At 39.4% G+C, this 19,700-nt stretch overlaps 2 protein-coding genes across 3 annotated transcripts in view; both read right to left on the bottom strand.

The window, feature by feature from the left end:
* LOC135202469 (UPF0598 protein CG30010-like) overlaps positions 1 to 12,615 on the bottom strand; it is a 55,302-nt gene extending 42,687 nt beyond the window's left edge. Inside the window, exons 1-2 of one of the 2 annotated variants that reach the window (XM_064231877.1) lie at positions 12,458 to 12,615; positions 2,036 to 2,258 (exon numbers count right to left, since the gene is read on the bottom strand). In XM_064231877.1, the coding sequence (XP_064087947.1) occupies positions 2,036 to 2,203 (168 nt within the window). In that variant the 5' untranslated portion in view covers positions 2,204 to 2,258; positions 12,458 to 12,615. Of the gene's footprint in view, positions 1 to 2,035; positions 2,259 to 2,653; positions 2,781 to 12,457 lie in introns of those variants that run through there. The other variant, XM_064231878.1, reaches the window with a different exon arrangement.
* A 1,265-nt stretch (positions 12,616 to 13,880) lies between these two features.
* Positions 13,881 to 19,700, bottom strand: part of LOC135202124 (uncharacterized) — a 29,208-nt gene continuing 23,388 nt past the window's right edge. The window contains 5 exon segments of the mRNA XM_064231374.1: positions 13,881 to 14,519; positions 15,189 to 15,318; positions 15,712 to 15,857; positions 17,075 to 17,174; positions 17,177 to 17,235. Coding sequence (XP_064087444.1) covers positions 14,395 to 14,519; positions 15,189 to 15,318; positions 15,712 to 15,857; positions 17,075 to 17,174; positions 17,177 to 17,235 — 560 coding nt within the window. The 3' untranslated portion in view covers positions 13,881 to 14,394.

Genomic DNA, 19,700 nt, shown 5'->3' with positions numbered 1-19,700 from the left:
GTCGGGAGATACAGAGTCGAGGCAGGAGAAACCACTACGGGGGTTAATATGAACAGGATTAACAAGAATCAGAGAATATCCTGGCTACTCACTGACTTAGAAGAAAAGATCTCTGTGAAGCCTTTCTGATTCTATCTTTTTCTAACTTTTCTTCATATACTTTTTCCCAGTGCCTTCACTCCTGAGAGTGGTTAGAGACTTACATTCTTAACACGTATTCTCAAAAGAACATTCACGTCCCCTACAACTAACACAAGTAGAATGAGGATCAGTGAAGCTTTTTAAGAAGTCTAGTCTTACAACCCACTACTACCCCACCCCATACTGAAATAGATCGGTGTCAGGACATCGTGAAGAATTCAAAATAATTCCTAAAAAGGACAACAATATCACCATAACTATAGCGCTAGCAAAAAGATCAGTAAACTCAAGGTACATCACCAAAAGGAGAAAACCAAGATGATCAAATCCCAAATTCCAAACCAGGCGAAGGAACGTGTTACGTCGACGGCGGAACTTCTGAGTTTGTTGTTGGCCAAAGGTTTCCCGGTACCCACCCGGTAGAGGGCGGGAGGGAGTAGAGGGATCACCTGTCAAAACCATTAGCGCTACCGCGAATTTCAAATTCTGCCGTGACGTCAGGATACGACAGCTATATGTAACCACCGGGTAATTATATAATGAAAAATCAACTTTACTGATAAAGCAAGAACAATTTCTTATATACATATAAGTGACAGTAAAAAAAGTAATGCATTGCAAGTAAAAAATCCACTAACAGGTTTGTCTTATATTGTATAATTCAAGAAGTGACTAATCCTTATTTTATCACTAACCACTCCAAGATTTTATTTACATTATTCAAACCTATGCAACAGAGCAGTTATCTGAGATAGAAAGATTGCTATCAAATACACACAGATACGTACCATAAATTTTTATTAAAAACATGCTTCTTGTAACATATACCTGATTTTATAAGCTTTTACCAGACCTGAATTTCCAAACTTTTTTTCAATAGTGAACTATAGTGAGATACAATAAATCTCTTAATTGCCCTTTCACAGTGGAAGGGGGTTTTAGTGAGCCTTATGCAGTTTTCTTTTAATTACAGTACTTATTTGTATTAATTTCCTCCAATTACTTTTTATCCATTTTCTTTCCATCTCTCCCAACCAAGCTGTCTAGCTTTAACTTTGTTCTGCTCAATTATTCACCCTCACTTAAGATGACAACCTTCTAATGAGCCTTATGTTTTCAAGATGTGACTGAAAGGTCACAACCTAATACATGATCAAAGCATACTTCATCCTTCATGCTTGCAGCTACACAGCATGACACTATTTTTCAATTAGTAAGCAATGATAATATGGAGCTCTTTTATAAGCAAGAAATTTAACCAGACCATAATTCTACACATCTTGACTCACCAGGACAGCCAAAAGGATCTGTTCTTATAGAATTAGTATCTTATCTTTTAAGCTTTGTAAAAACTATATATAGTAACTGGATACACTGAAAACAAGGGATTTGTGGGCAATACCTACTTGTTGCAGATTGAAATATAATGCCACTGAATGTCAAAGCATTCTGCATTTCTAGAAACCGTATCTGAAGAGACGCAGACAACAAGGATTTGATTAATGTCTCAAAAGGTATATCAGTCTTCTAGAAAATAACAAAAAGAGCAAAAGATAAGAGAGAATGACTTGAAAACATACAGACAATGTAGAGAGAGCCATTCAGAGTGGCACTAGTGTTAGGATGACCGACAAAATTATTACTTAAAAGACACAAGGAAGTATGATTAGTGATGATAGGGGTGTCATCAGTGTAGGACTGGGCATGTGCAAGAAAGGCACTGGCATCCTGAATGGGACAAGATGCTGCAAATGTTCTGTGCTGCAAGGAGAAAAGGCAATACAGCATATGATTAAATGGGGTTGTAATAAATATAGACGGGTTGGCAAGTCAATATTCTATTGAATGAGTCTATTTGAACTTAAATATATAAAAAATAATACAAAGTACTTACCATTCCTTGATGATCTATATAATAGAAATATTCACGAATTTTCGGAGAAGGTGACTGGCCCTGCACATAATCAACATGTGCTGCACTGCTAATCAGCCTTTTATGAAAAACAGGCCTTATACTTCTATGGCATACTCTCATATACTGCAACATTGTGCATAAGTACATGAGGCTTCCATGCACTATCCAACCTATTTGTCAACTTGATAGAAATTCCAAATTCCTGTAAATAAAAAATGATGTTGATTTTCAATGAGATTCCAACAGCAATAATAAAATAATTTTACAGACACTATGTCTTATCAAGATCAAGCATTATGTTACATGTTTCAAGTTACCACACTTAATTGTAAACTATTTCAGGAAATGTGTTGCATTTATCATACAGTATGGATAATCAAATGGTATATGTAAAATCTGGTGTCCCTTTTTATGTGTACCAATACTTTATGTCTGAAAGGAAAATGCAACTGTAATAAGAAAATTAAAATGTTCAACTTAAAAACTCCTGGAAGTCGCCACACTATTACCACCCAAATATTTGACAAACACACACAAAAAAACCAAATCCGTTGAAAGATGATTTTTCCGGTATATTTTCAAACAATTTGAACCAACCTTAATTCTCCCGGGAGTCCAAAAATTTTGAGTTAAGAGGGACCCTGCAACTCAGAGATCTTGGTTGAGTTTCCAAAATAAAAATGCATATTCACTGAAAACAGGGATATATTCCGGCCAAAGGCACTGGGTCTTAAACTGATCAGAGACAGGTTACTTCCCAATGGGACCCCTTGACTAACCTGACCTAAAGCACTGAAAATTATACATGCTTCTTTTTGTGTCTTTGGGATACAAAAGTTTTATGGCAATGTAAAAATATGTTCTCTCAAAGTGCACAAATGTAAAATTAGTACACTTCACTATGCTAGCCAACACCACTGTAAACTGGGGTGAATTTGGATGCATTTGACTTTTTTTTTATTCCTCATCTTTGTATTTGGGAGTACAGCACAGTATTAATAAAGATTTAATACCATGCAGGAGGCCAAAATAATAGATTATCAATACTTTTTTCTACTTTATAATATACTATATGTACATAACATCCAAAATCACCAATACCTTGGGGTGCACCTTAGTCACCCTTAGGGTGACTTTCAACAGCCATAGAAAACTAATGTAAATGGCCCATATATTATTCCCCAATCTTTAATAATATACCTTGGTTGGATTATTTATGTTAATAATCCAAGTAGGTAACTATTCATCTGTAAATATCTTTGTGAAAATAAATTTGCAACAGATTTGAGCAGGAGTCTCCTACTTAACATGTTAAGGCAACTTGAGATCACAGCATAAAAACTCTAATACATATCTAATACGTAATGTTTTTTAAAAATGATTTTATGTTAGGAATACAATAAAGTTTATACATACTTACCTGCAGATATATAATTATGCTATTGACTCCGTCGCGCCGCCACAGAATTTCGAATTTCGCTGCACACGCTACAGGTAGGTCAGGTGATCCACCGCGCCGCCGCTGGGTTGGCGGGAATATGAACCCATTCCCGTTTTCCATCAGATTTTTTCTACACCATCTGTCTCCTGAGGGGAGGCTGGGGGTGGGTAGTTTTAATTGTATATATCTGCCAGGTAAGTATGTAAAAAACTTTATTGTATCATAACAAATATCATTTTTATACATTCAACTTACCTGTCAGATATATACATAGCTGATTCACACCATTGGAGGAGGGTAAAGACAGCTAATAACTGATTTAACAGGAAAACACAACAATCGTTTGTAGGATAATAAAACATAAACCTTGGTTCCTACCGGTTTAGACTGAAGACGTTCATGGTAATGCCCAGGAGTCTGCTTAGTCTCAAGAGCTCAGCGAGATATTGATCTATTGCAAGAGTTTCTTGTAGGTCTGCCAAAGGGGTCTTGTCCAAGTTACTTGGACTGGGCCGATCCTATAAGGGCTATGTCAAAGGTTTTCAATCCACTATATGACAAGAAACCTTTTTTTTCTAAGGCACAATCCCGATCCTGATCACCTTAACCTAACCAAATGTTGTATCTAAGATTGCAAGAAGTCATCCCTGGACTCCCTTGCAAACAACCAAAAAACTCAATCACAATATTTTACACCTAATTCTTTATGAAAAAATAAATAAAAAATAAAAAAAAAATAAACAAAATAGGCTAATTCCATTTGTACTACCTCGCTTGTAAAGACCTATGCACATTCTCATACTGTCAAAAGCACCAAAAAGCCCCGCCTGTGCTGGGCCCAAGCACTCTTGTCAGCAGAAAATCCTGATACTGTCTTAAAAGGAGAGGTCCCTGTACGAATTTAGACAAAATGTCTTTAATCCTACGAACCGTTTAAAAGGCACATTCTAGTTCCTTACTAGCAAGGGACTATTGGCCCGCCTGTGCGACACCAAGCACTTTTACCAATAGTAACAAAAACTGCCTCAATAGTGGAGATCTCCGTAATCAAAGACACCGTTTTTTATCCAAGCCTATCCTGTAAGATAAACTCAAAGTTCCTTACTAAACAAGGGCCGTGGTCGCCTGTGCAACAAACTAGCCGTCAGGTAAGAAGTTAGAGCCCATCCCACCAGTATGGTATGGAAGTATTAGACTTTCATAAAAGTTTAAGGATCGGTATGTGTCCTCAGTCCCAGCACTGTATCCCGCAGACACAAAAGGACTAGAGAGAAGCACTTGTCGTAGGTAATTTTTAACATCCTAAAGATAGTGGGATGCAAATACCGATTGCATCTCCAATAGGTCGCATTAATAATGTCCTTTTTCATGGACATATTCTTTTGGAATGATAATGATGTTGCCACTGCTCTTACCTCATGAGCTTTAACTCGTAATAATTTAAAGGAATCCTCGCACAATCGCTATGAGCTTCCATAATCACACTTCTAATAAATACGCTAGCGCATTCTTGGACCATTGGTCTTTTCGTGTCCCGAACTGCGCACCATAGACTCTGTTTACATGCCTTCAACTCTTCTTTCTTTTTAAGATAGAACTTAAGAGCTCTAACCGGGCATAAAGTTCTTTCAATTTCGTCTCCATTAAGTTTGAAAGACTTTTCACCTCTCAAAACTCCTTGGCCATGGTTTCGAAGGGTTCTCATTTTTTGTTGCTAAAAACAGAGTTGAAAGAACAGATGGCTGCGTCTTTCTTAAAACCCACCGAGAATCTAGGGCATGGATTTCACTTATTCTCTTAGCCGTCGCTAAGGCTATGAGAAACACACACTTTCTCGTCCAATCCCTGAACGAGGCACGGTCGGGAGGTTCAATTTTTGTTTTTCCGATGTAAGGAATTTGAGCACAACATCCAGATTCCAACTTGGCGGAGTAGAGGATATAGATTTTGACGTCTCGAACGATCTTAGAGATCGTGCAAATCTCTATCCTCTGCCAAGTTTAAGCCTCTATTCTAAATACCGCTGAGAGCATACTTCGGTATCCCTTTATTGTAGCTACGGACAGATTGGATTCCTCTCTCAGGAATAACAGAAAATCTGCTATATTGGTCACAGAGGTATCGGAGGAGGACAGCTTATTCTTCCTACACCATCTTCTAAATACATCCCACTTCGATTGATAGACCCGGATAGTTGACGATCTCCGGGCTCTAGCAATTGCTTTCGAAGCCTTGCTTGAAAAGCCTCTCGCTCTGACCAAACTTTCGATAGTCGAAAGGCAGTCAGAGCGAGAGCGGGGAGGTTTTGATGGAACCTCTTGAAGTGGGGTTGTCTGAGAAGATCTATCCTGTTTGGAAGAGATCTTGGATAGTCTACTGTCCATTCCTGTACCTCTGTGACCAATCTTGGGATGGCCAAAACGGGGCGATGAGAGTTAATCTCGTCCCTGTTGATGCTACGAACTTCTTCATCACTACTCCTAGCAACTTGAATGGAGGGAAAGCGTAAGCGTCGAGTCCCGACCACTCCAGTAGCATGGTAACCACCGCTATCGCTCTCGGGTCTTCTACTAAGGAGCAGAAGTTCTCTATCCTCTTTGACAGGAACGTCGCAAACAAATCTATCTGCGGTCCTCCCCCACAGGTTCCACAGACTTTGGCAGACTTGCTCGTGCAGAGTCCACTCCGTGGGGAGAACTTGTTTCGTCCTGCTGAGCCTGTCTGCTCTGATATTCTTTCCCCTTTCACAAATCTGGTCAGGAGGGTAATATTCCTCTCCTCCGTCCATGACAACAGCTCCTTCGTTATCTCGAATAGGGAAAACGAGTGCGTCCCCCCCTGTTTTTTGATGTAAGCCAACGCCGTAGTGTTGTCTGCGTTGACTTGAATCACTTGATTTCTACTTCTGACTCGAAGAATTTTAATGCCAGAAACACTGCATATAGTTCTTTGGCATTTATATGCCAATCTCTTTTGTTCTTTCTTCCATTTGCCAGAGACTTCTCTGCCCCTAGAGTCGCTCCCATCCCGTTTCTGAAGCGTCTGAGAACAAGATTGGGTTTGGGTTCCGAACCTCTAGGGACACTCCCTTGTTCTCTTTTGAGTGGGAGCAGCCACCACTTTAGGTGTTTCTTCACCTCTAATGTTACCGGAAACGTGTCCGACAGATGGCCCTTCTTCCAAGTCCAAGATCTCTTTAGGAAGAATTGTAGAGGCCTTAGATGAAGTCTTCCTAGGGATACAAATTGTTCCAGGGAAGAAAGAGTCCCTAGAAGCTCAGCCACTCCCTGGCTGAACTCCTGTCTTTCTTTAGGAAGGATGTAACTTTCTGAATCCCCCGAAGAATCCTTTCTTGGGACCGGAAAAACCCGAAAATCCCGAGAATTCATCTGAATCCCCAAATAGACTATGTCCTGACTGGGGGTCATCTGCGATTTCTCGAGATTCACGAGAAGTCCTAATTCCTTTGTCAATTCTAATGTTTTCTTCAGATCCTCCAAACATTGTTCCTGGGATTTTGCTCTTATCAGCCAATCGTCTAGGTACAGAGAGACGCTTATGCCTTCCAGGTGTAGCCATCTGGCTACGTTCCGCATCAGGTACGTAAATACCTGTGGCGCCGTGGAGAGGCCGAAGCACAAGGCCCTGAACTGGTAGACTTTTCCCTTGAATCACAAACCTGAGATACTTCTTTGATGACGGTGAATAGGAACGTGAAAATATGCATCTTGTAGGTCTAGAGAGACCATCCAGTCTCCTCTTCGCAGGGCTGAAAGTACCGAGGCAGAAGTCTCCATCGAGAACTTTTTCTTTTCCACATATTTGTTCAGAATGCTCACGTCCAAGACTGGCCTCCATCCCCCGGATGCCTTTGGAACTAAAAACAGGCGGTTGTAAAACCCCGGAGAGGAAGGATCCTGAACCTCTTCTATTGCCTCTTTGTCCCTTCATTCCTATCACCATCTGAAAGAAGTGTCTCCCTCAGAACAGGGTCCTTGTACTTCGCCGACAGTTCCTTTGGGGAATTCGACAAAAGGTGGTCTGTCCTGAAAAGGTATAATGTAACCTTTCCCCAACAAGACTGCTAGCGTCCAAGGGTCGGCTTCCCTTATCTTCCATTCCCCTACGAAGTTTAGGAGCCTGGCCCCTACAGATGTTTGGAGGACCTTGCTGCTACTTTGATTTCTTAAAGATCTAAAGGAGGACCTTCCTCGCTTTTCTGCTGTCTTCCTTTTCGTTGGAGGACGAGAGGTGGAACCTCTCCGAAAGGGCATACCGGAGTACGAGTAGTCTTCTTCGCTACTGGTACTGTTGGTCTTGATTTCTTGGAAGATTGAACTAATAAGTCTTGGGTTGCCTTTTCAGCAAGAGACTTTGAAATCTCCTTCACCAAGCGTCGAAGGGAAAAGGTGATCCGAGAGAGAGCGTATAACAGGGCTGACCTTTGCGAAGGAGAAAACCGCTTCGGTTAGAAATGAACCAAATAATGATCTCTTCTTCACTACTCCTGCTCCAAATAGAGAAGACAATTCTCCCGATCCATCCTGAACCGCCTTATCCATACAGGATAAAATGCAATGTAAAACTTCAGGTTCTAAAACATCTGGTTCATTTGCCTTCTTGGCCAGCACTCCAAGGGACCAATCCAAGAAGTTAAAAACTTCTAGTACATGGAAAAGTCCCTTGAGGTGTTGATCCAATTCTGACATGCTCCAATATGCTTTAGCTGTATTCAAAGCATGTCTTCTCGATGCTTCAACCAAGCTTGAAAAATCTGCCTCCGCGGAAGATGGAAGCATAAGCCCCATCGCTTCCTCTGTCCTGTACCATATTCCCCTCCTCACCTCCGAGCTTACATGGAGGAGTGCAAAAACTGTCTTCTGAGCTTCCTTCTTCACCTTCATCCAATTATTTAAATAAAGATTGAATAGCCTTCTTCATTGATATGGCTGGTTCATTTTAAATACGAAGACGATTAGGAACCTTCGTACTGGAAAATAGAGATCTCGGGGAAGGAGGAGCTGCAGGGCTTAGAGAGTCTCCAAATTCTTGTAGGAGAAGAGAGGCTAACACTTTGTAGTTAGATACCCCCTCATTGTTCGGGGTTTCTTCCTCCGACACCTCATCCAACTCCATCCTAGAAGGAGAGCGAGCTCTTTTATTAGATTCTTGTCCGTAGACATATTCCCTATAGGAGAAATACTCCTAGAAGGAGAGAGACTGACAGATCTAGAAGTTCTCCCTTTCTTATCTACCAAAACATCCTGAGACATGGAGGTTGAAACCGTAACCTTCGATGTACCAGGTTGCTTCCTTGCATTAGGGTTTCTACTTGTAGGAGACTCGCTATCCCGAAGACATTACATGAAAAGAAAGATCTTCTATTACCCCTTATCACTTCTCGCTCTTGCCGCTCTTCATGATCAGCTGGCGCCTTGCGCCTGACTGGCGCTTCGCGCTTGGTTGAATCTTCTCGCGCGGCTGGCGCCTCACGCTCGGCTAGCGCTTCGCGCCTCGCTGGCTCCTCTTGCGCGGCTGGCGCTCGCGCTCAACTCGCGCTTCACGCCTGGTTGGCGCTTCGCGGCGTCTATGTTCGCGTCCCGTCTGGCTGGCAGTCGCGCCTGTATGCTCTCTTCCGCCTGTAATGTCTCGCGGCCGCCTGGCGCCTCGCGCCTGTATGCTCTTCGCGCCTGTATGTCGTCGCGGCCGTGGCGTCTCGCGCCTGGCTAGCGCTTCTCGCCGGTAGGCTTCTGGCAGTCTGTCGCATTGCGCCTGGCTGGCTCTTCGCGCCTGGTGGCGATTCGCGCCTGGCTGGCGCTTCTCGTCTGGCTGGCGCTACGCTCCTGGATGGCGCCTCGCGCCTGATTGTCTCTTCCTGCTTGTAGGAATTCTCACGCGCGGCTGGCTCCTCGCGCCTGGCCAGCTTCCGCGCCTAGTCGTCTCCTGCGATGTCGGATAGGGCCTGGTTGCCGCGTCGCGCCTGATTGGAGCCTCGCGCTTACGTGTTAGCTCTTTGCGGTCTGACTGGCGCTGCGCCTGCCTGGCGCTCGCGCTCGGCTGGCGCTTCACGCCTGGCTGGCGCCTCGCGCGTCGGAACGTGGCTGCGCTCGCGCCCGAAAGTCGCGGGTCGTGAAAAATAGACCCTTCATCCGAAGAAGAATCTTCTTTTCTGGAGGTTGATAGTAAGGGTTTTTGTTTTTTTTTGACTTCTTCACAGGAAGATTAACATCCTTTCTTCTTGGAGGATCTCTCGAAAGAACCCCAACCCGACTAGAGAAGCAATAGACTCTTGCATATCTTTTATTATCTTCGTCGTTTCTTCTCTCTGGTCTAAACGAGAGGAGAGAGCCTTCTTTCTCCATTCCCACACTTATCGGGAGAAGCCAAAACCTTTGCTTTCTTATTCTCTGTCGGGGAGTCCTCCGAAAAACGTTCGGACTCGAGTTTATGCCCGATTCTTCCCAGATCCCTCTTCAAGGGACGAGAACGATCCGCTGATCCTCCATCCCCTTTTAGGTGAGGAATTCTCCGATGACGAAAACATTCACGTAGAACGCTTTTTCTAATGCGTTTCTCTGGCAGTCTGTGACGTTACAGACTCTGCCGAAGAGACGTCTGACTGGTGGGGATCCTCCATAACCTCCCGTAAGGCTTTCGACATTCCTTCTCCTCTGGGCTTGGAGCTTGAAAGAGGTCTAGGCCTGGAGCGTTGTGAAGCCAATCAGACGCCTCCTCCACTTCACTGGGGAAATTCACATCACTTTCCACAGCACTACTTTGCTTTACCTTCTATGGCAGCCATTTTACGCTCCATTTTCATAAGCGCAGCTTTAAGGCTTGCTATCTCCGAAGCAGAGTCCGTAGGATCTGCATTCGGAGAATGACCTGAAATATTACAAGGAGCGTTCATAATGTTAGAGGAGGGTACAATATTACTCACCAAACCACTTGAAGATTGAGAGCTAGGCTTGGTTTTGGAAGATGACTTCCTTAACCGGTCTTTCTCTAATTTCCTTAAATAAGAAGTTAGAGACTTCCACCCTTCAGCACTCAAACTCTCACATTCATGACAAGTGTTATCCATCGAGCATTCATACTTCCTGCATCTTTTACATACAGTGTGAGGATCAACCGAAGCTTTCGGCATTCTCACCTTGCACCCATTCATTCACACACATTCTCACCACACTTCCAGAATCAGACATCATGATGAAAATTCCAAGCCAAAATCCAAATAACGATCCACAAAAGCGTATCCAGTACAACGATCCGAAACCAATACGTCACCAAAGGGTCCAAAACGATGATCAATTGTATCCAAAAACGAAATCCAGCCGGAGATACCAACAACGATGTTGCCAGTATGGCCGACAGAAAAAATCTGATGGAAACGGGAATGGGTTCCTATTCCCGCCACCCAGCGGCGGCGCGATGGATCCCTGACCTACCTGTAGCGTGTGCGCGAAATTCGAAATTCTGTCGGCGCGACGGAGTCAATAGCTATGTATATATCTGACAGGTAAGTTGAATGTATAAAAAATGGTTTAGACAATGGTTTACCCTCCCTTGGGGCTAGATGAGGGCCCAGCACCTAGGGTTAGGTTATGATGCCAGCATATAACAGTCCTTGTTACTTTTAATTCTTTATTGACCGTGGTCATTGACTGATTATATTATACTTTTTGTATTTTCTACCTTTCTCCCTACAAAACGACCTTGGTTACTTGAGGTATCTTCATAACTGTTGGAAGGAGAGGGGAAAATATACAAATACGATATGTGGTTTGCACCATCAATAAATGATAAGGCACAACATATCCTAGCCATTAAGTAAAATGCAAGTGCTGTATCTGGTTAAACATTAGAGGTATCACAGTAATATCTGCATCTTTTATGTAGATGCATAGGAGAGGGTTGGATTTTGCCTCCTTAATCACTAAGATCTGGCACCCTTTGCTATATTAAAAGGTAAAACTCCAGACTGATTACAGCCTGTTGCCAACCAAGATATTTACCACCTTTGGTTTGATAATGTCTCTCAGTGTTTATGATACTATTTACCATCTTTTGTTTACACATTTACCTTTATCTCCATGGGGTAGGTACTTAACATGGCACCCATTTTGCACGTAAACTGGTAGTTACTGAGCTAAAAGGCTGTGGTAGTACACCAAAGTAGCCTAGTCTGCAATTTTACTTTGTTCACTTTTGTTTGGTATTAGCCTATGTACAGCCTTCCACAAGAGTGATTCCCTCTCTGGCTGGTCCTTGTACGTTTTCAAAATAAGTTGCTTCTTATATTTTATGCGTCTTTTAGTGTTTTCTCGTCAGTATCGTAGCTCCTGCAGAATATTAGAGTCATTAGTTCTTTTTTAAATTTGCTCTCATCTTGTATGATCTTCATTTCTGATGGTATTTTGTTGTAGCCTATACTAGTAGTCTTGGTGCACATTGTTCAAATGTTCTCTCACCTGACTTATCAAGTTAAGTTTGGGAGGGATAAGTTATGATGTTTGCTATCACTGCAATTAGGGTACCAATGCCACTGTATACCACATAATCATACTTTAGGTTAGTCTAGACTACATGTCATGCAACTGTTAGCTACTTGTTAGGCTACACACACGAACCATTAGGCCTATTCTTCCCTACATATGGTGTATTTCCTTGATTTTGGTTATCTTCACCCTGAAACTGAAGTCTCTACAATGTAACGTAGCCTTTGACTTGGTTCTACCTAAGGGTTAAGGGAAACAGAGTACCTAGGCTACCTAGTTTCTGCAACAGCTGCCAAAACACTACAAAATTCAAGAACATAGTAGGCTAGGCTAGCTACCTATTGGAAAAGAAAATAGGTAGGTACTACTAGTTAGTAGGTAGTAGCCTCAGCATACCCAAGAGAACAGTGAATTTGGACCCCTAGCTAAACTGTAGGATTACCGGCAAATACAATCCCTTACCTAAGCTATTAAGTTACAATTCTCAGTGATTGTTTGGCCGTTTCAACTATTAAGCAAGAACACTGGGCTAGTTGCTCACAACTAGAAAGAGGGGCACTTCAATGTTAACTAGAAACAGAGAAGAAAAAAATAATTTCAAGTAACAAGAGGTTAGTAGTAGTTATCAGATTCTTAGGCTTTAGAAGTACTCTTCATATGGTATTTCTGACCTAAACGTTGTTATTTTTCTCTCTTCTTTTCTAGTATGTTTGGAAGGTTTCCTCATAAACCAAACACAAAGCTATCATTTGTTTTCACTAGGCCCTAGTTCAGTGTTGAAATTGAGATTGTAACCTTATTTAAAGAATATGGGGGTGTTGGCACACACCGAAAGGGATTTCTGTAAAACAATTTTCGACAAAGGAGGCATGTTTCTGGCCAAGTCATATTTTTTTTTTTATTAATAAAAACACATAACTAAATTTCCCTACACAGTCTATTTTCTTGCATATGCACATTCAAAATCACAAATTGGTATATTCCGTGGTAATTTCCGTCTCGTCGACATTACCTATGACGACTTAACATGCTGTGATATCACAAGAAAACTGCAACGACCTGAATTGGCTCTGGTTCAGGTTGAAGTTAGACAATTCCTATAATTTACATGTGTCATGACATTTAAGCAATCCATGATGATGGTGTTATTCTTCTCTACACATCATCTACTAGGCGAAAGGTTGAACATATCTACTTTGTATGATAGATACCTTGTAAGCTTTTCCATGGAGATGCAGCAGAGCCTAAACACTATTCACAATTTCCCATATACACTTAAAGGTTGGTTTTAAATGGGTTTTCACACAATAGTACGAGAAACGATAGGCAAGAGGAATCTAAAATTTCACAAACACATTTTATTGTTCTATTGGGTATATTTAGCAAGCTTTCTTTAATCCAGTAGCCCTCAGCTTACCTGATAATAATAATAAAAAAAAGCTGGCAAGGAACAAAGACCCTATAATATCATCTCCATTTGAACATTTCCAAGATATCTCACTGTTACAAGTAATTCTATATACTTTTTGCAAAAACTATGCTGTACTTTACCCTTAGCAATAAAAATGTATGATTTATTTTCCCATGTTATCTCAGTTAGTATGTAGTACCTGGTTCTGCATAAAGACACCCCTATCTTTTCGAAGATTGCATTTTATGATGTCAGTGCTTACTACATTTAACTCAAGATACAGTAGACAATATATACCTGAGAGCAGGCTAGAGACTTTCTTCTACCAATAGAGCTAAACCGTTTCAATCCTTTTTTGGAGTTTTGTGTCCACCCAATATGTTCAACCAAGCCATCATGGAGAAAGTAATAATAGTTAAGGGCATACAAATGAAAAACTCAATACCAAAAATCTTTTAATTCCAAATAAGTTATAGTAGCCCATAAAGTTAGGAATAAGGAAAAGATTGTCGAGAGTCACATTTTTATTGATTCTTCATTCACGACGACTCTCTGACACTATAATTTGGTAAGTTCTATCTTAGATTACAACTGTACAAAATGGAGCTAACTTAATATTACGTTTTATGCTATATACAGTGCTTACATGACAACGGTATACAAAAAAAGGAGTCAGTGGAAACAAGCAAGACAACCAAAACCACCAGGCAACTGGACTGGGATACAGCTAAGTATGGGTGTGTTTACTAGTATTGCACAAAGTTACAACTGTGCTTAAATTGAGCAAAAACTCTGAAGAGAAAAAATTCCATGGTTCACTATGGATAATCAATGGCTAAGTAACGTTTCTCTTGTACGGTACAGGTATGTCTGTTATTCATTTTGACTTACATATACAGCAAAACTTTACCAAGTCATAAACTTTCAATGCATTAAATTTAAGGGCCTTAAAATTCATAATTATGGGTGTAATTTTTGAAAATTAAGTTTATCCAGAGAGTTTGCAAGGAATCTGTGAATAAGTGATATGGAACCCTTTGTTCATGTAGTCATGCGAGAGGCTGTGTTCATCAGAGTCTGTGACCATGCGGGTGGTGAATGGTTTCGAATAACCTGTGGAGTAGACGTGACAAGGTAATGAAAATAATAAGAATTGATTTTGCTTTTCCAGTCAAACAATCCCCCTTTATATACTTGTCTTGGATGCCACAGCAGTTATAATTTTGTTCTTGTTTATATAGTGTAGTTTGCAAATAAAAGGGTGCAAATGCATGCAAATCAATGAGATACCAAATAACTACACAATTATAACAAATTTTTTACACCCATTAGCCACATCCAGCATACTGCTACTGCCAAGAAGATGCTCTTCTCTCATTTCCTCCCTTTACTGATAAGTGCAATATGCCATAATGACGTTCTCATACTTCTACAAAAATTTTCAAGGGGCACATTTTCACTCTTCTTCATGCACATCTATGAGTGATGCTTACATATGTTAGCCAATTACGAATTATTGCTCTCCCTCAATATGGTTCTGGTGATTTACTATACTGATATACTTATAATTACTGCATACAGAAGAAATCAGACATTTCCATACTTCCAGCCTTATAAATCTGGAACTCGCCAATTCTATCTACTGTTGCAACAACTACTTCTACTTTTTTTTTACTAAATATATATGGCAAGCAAAGCCTATGTTTTAACTCATCACTGCTCTTTCTATGCATGATCTTCCTATAAAATGGAAAGTGGCAAACAAGAATTCTGAATACTTACTTGTTACAGTACCCCATTTCCTAGCATTTCCTAATTTGGTGCCGCAGAACCTCTCGTAAGTTTCGTGGCCCCACTCGTTCTCAGCGCCAGGGATCCACAGGTAGTCAGACATGCAACCCATGTCGTTGTACTGCATCAGTGAAAAGTGTGACAGTGAGTATTGGGTAATTGAGGATTTCAAAATCAAAATTACAATTCAGCAAGCTATGCATCCTATATAGTCAATAAACAGATCACAAAAAAGAACAGCTTTTTGACGGTTTATATCCTTTCATATATTTATAAAAAAAAAAATACATAAGATTATGCCCTCATAAACAGATGCCTTTATAGCTACAAGATAAAATGTTTGTTGGGATTGTTCTTGGTTTGTTTTAGGCAATCACTTCAAGAGGAAAAAGTCACATATGAAACAGATGTGATAAAAGCATTTATAGAAAAGGGACACTCTACATCTGGACAGAATTAATACAGGCTGAAACTGACATACGAACAAATAAGATAAGAAAATATAACATCTTACTTCTGCCCAAGGTAGAAGGGTATCATCCTTATAGCCAGTAATGTTGGTCAGTGAGAATCCATCAGTTCCAACTTGTTGATACTGAATACCACAGAAGCCAGATTCAGGTTCAATGCAGATACTGTAATCCAAATCGTTGAGGTGACCTGGACGGAATGGAAAATCACAATAAATTTGAAAAAATGTACGAAAACATTAAAATGCTTGCATATACATTTAACACTCCACATTTTTCCTCTCCAACACAAAAATAAACTTCCACATAAATTTGTACATACATGCCAACCAAAGGAATGGCGAGGGGTGCACAAAGTAGCTAAAAAATTTATTGAATTAAGTTCAGCGTGAAGATTCGAAAATAACTTTTACTTCTGACAGAAATCTGTAAAGCTACCTTGTAATAGAAAATTCTTAAAATAAATTTTATTAAAAATATAAGAAAACTCAGTAAATCATTTTACCTACAGAATTCTAAAACAATAATTAAATACGTCGCCGTAAGTTTCATTTGCGAATAGATTTGGTGGGGACAAGTCATTCATAAAATATGCAGGAAGGAAAACCACTCTTAGTAAAAGAACAAGGGCGGGGGTTGGGGGACCTGGAATCAGCACGGAAAAAATGGAGGGGAACTTAGAATCAGCACGGAAAAAATGGAGGGGAACTTAGAATCAACATGGAAATAATTGAGGGGAATTTAGAATCAGCATGGAAATAATGGGGGGGAACTTAGAATCAGCATGGAAAAAATGGAGGGGAACTTAGAATCAGCATGGAAAAATGGAGGGGAACTTAGAATCAGTATAAAAAAAAAGAAGGGGGTGAGGAACCTGGAATCAGCAGGGAAAAAAATTGGAAGGGGAACTTAGAATCAGTAAGAAAAAACAAAGAAGGATCCATAAACTAAAGTTTAACAACACGAAAAGGTGGAGGGGGAACCAGAGTCGGCAAATAGAGAGGAGGGAAGGAAACAAGTCAGTAAAAAAAAGTGGGAGGGTTAAAAAAAAAAAAAAAAAATAAAAAAAAAAAAGAGAAGAGCCCAAAACTAATCACTGGAAAGAAAGAAAGGAAAAGGAAAACAGTGACAGAACTGCAAGTTAAGTTCCTAAATTCAGTATAACCTTCGTGCTCATCACTGCCATATATACCTTTACAGATATAATCCTCCTTTTGAGCAAATGTTACCACAAAAAAAACATTAACAACTATAAAAATAATAATGAATAGTTTTACTTCCTCTTCTTCTTCTTCTTCTTCTTCTTCTTCTTATTATTATTATTATTATTATTATTATTATTATTATTATTATTATTATTATTATTATTGAAGGTAAAAGTAAACGCATTTCCTTCAAGGAACTTACCTGTGTAACCGACTCTGATGTCGCAATCGGAGGGATGCTTGATGGTGCTGAAGTCACACCACCTGTCCTCTGAATAACATCCTATTCCATTCCATCCAGTGTTGAAAAGTCCTTGAATTCGCCGGTGAGCCCTTGGAAGTACTGGAGGCAGCCCTCAGGAGCTGCAGAGATGCAGAGGGCAAACACACGAAATCAGATTTGGGATGACTATTGTCAAGTCCATTCATGAGCAATTTTGTTTTACGAAATATTCCTTGCTCGTATTCAACCACACACACATTCATATATATATATATATATATATATATATATATATATATATATATATATATAGATATATATATATATGTGTGTGTGGTGTGTATATATATATATATATATATATATATATATATATATATATATATATATATATATATATATATATATCTATATATATATATATATATATATATATATATATATATATATATATATATATATATATATATATATATATATATATATATATATATATATATATATATATATATATATATATATATACTATACTATATATACACCATATATATATCATATATGTAATATATTAACACTGATGGTGAAATACACCCACATAAATCAAAACAAATCAAGGGCAAACATTAAAAACTTTAATGGCATAATAGAGCTTAATGTACTCGGTGTAACTTAATGAATCTACTTTAAAATAAGATTTTAAAAAATTCTGATCTTATTTAGCTTCCGTGTTTAAATTTCCTTAATTAAATCGGCTTCAGACCTCTGACCTTTGAAGCGACAAACACTACTTTCAACAATTTGTGATACATCGCAGTTTCTTTTGTGGCTGGCACTACTAATATAATTTAAAAAATAGCAGAATTTAAATGTTAATATCTTACCGATCATTGGTACTCGAGTACCAGCACACTTCAATATCTTTCGGTCTCATAAGTGACGCCTTACGTGATGGTATTCGGATACGTCAAAGATCAAAGATGAACTTTTTATTTTAAATTCCACTGATCGTGTCAGTGCCAAGCAGGTGTGGGATTTTTTATTTTATTTTATTGGCGTATGTTTCGTTCGACCTGTCACTGAGAGTACGATCTGAGCACTTGACGAACTTTGTAAACTACTTTCCCAGTCATGTGGCGAAGGTATTTATGGGGGAGACAGCTGCCGAAGAACTCTTGCGGATTATTTTCATATTACGGCAACCAAATCCTCAGGGGCCATTTTACTGATTCGTCAAGGTCGCTAAATCATGACAGTAGGACATCGAAAAGTGAGGTTTTCTGTATACGGCGAATTTAGTGTCTGCGGTACACGTCCTTTGTTGTTACTGCTCACCTTTTCGCCATTCTATTTCGAATCTGACGCTTGGTATTTTGTTATTTTCAATGAAATCCCCCAAAATCGGATTCCCGAACGTCGATTTATCGTTCATATGGGAACTAATGGGATGTACTGATCTTTTTGGATCCTATTTTAAAGAAGATTAGCATTCGTAATCCTCGCGACTTGGTCGTAACCTAATGGACCTTGTATTCCCTAAATGCTTGCGATTTAGAAATTCCTTCCGGTACTGTAATGATAATAAAAAACATTATTGCTTGTAAAAATAATGCTCTTCCCCTTTCCCCTTATTATGTATATATATATATATATATATATATATATATATATATATATATATATATATATATATATATATATATATATATACTATATATATACATTCTTTCTCGTTCAAATATCTATATATACACATTATATACTATATATATATATATATATATATATATATATATATATTATGTGTGTGTGTGTGTGTGTGTGTGTGTGTGTGTGTGTGTGTGTGTGTGTGTGTGTGTGTGTGTGTGTGTGAAAGCTTGATCACTTACACAGTTGTAATGTGCATCCTCTTAGTGAAGGAATACTAGATTTAACAAGATTCTGTTAGAATCTTCTTGATAAGTTATCTTCCATGGAAAAAATTAAAGGGGTTCCCACTGCATCCACAGGAGCAAGGTATATAATACACTACTAAAACGAGATGCATTCAACTTGAAGAGTATATCTAATAATTTAATCAAGTAACTGACAGTTATTAAATTTTGCATATAATATTCGAACACAAGATAATGTATATGTGAAATGGTTTCTTCCTATTGAAACTTATGTTAATATAATATTTAATCTCGTAAAACCAATTTTGAAATGAGCAGGAAACGACACTTCTTTTTTCAGCCTGTTTCCCCCCCCCCCCTGCAAATGACAAATCACCCCGCTGAAGGGGACCGTCTCCAGAAATAAACACAGTATCTGTCACGGTTCCTCCGTAACTTAAAATGTTTCGAAACTGGCAAGAGACACAGGCACATGAGACATGACTTACGTAAAGAGATCAGGCATAGCTGTTTTTTTTCGGCTGTAAACCTATTTCTTTGCAAAGTTATTTAGTTTATGATCTGATCCCTTCCAATTTCACGATTCACAGATTCGTAGCTTCTGGCTGAATGATCTTTAATTGGAAATTTTGGCTGTAGGCAACGAACCAGCAAATTACACAGGTTGGCTCCCAAGAAAAGACACGACAACGATCACTGCCACATTCAAACCA

This window comes from Macrobrachium nipponense, chromosome 30 (genome assembly GCF_015104395.2).
Source record: "Macrobrachium nipponense isolate FS-2020 chromosome 30, ASM1510439v2, whole genome shotgun sequence".
NCBI classification, from domain to species: Eukaryota; Metazoa; Arthropoda; class Malacostraca; order Decapoda; family Palaemonidae; genus Macrobrachium; species Macrobrachium nipponense.
Note: the sequence above shows the minus strand (reverse complement) of the source record. Positions and strands in the feature narration are given on the sequence as shown.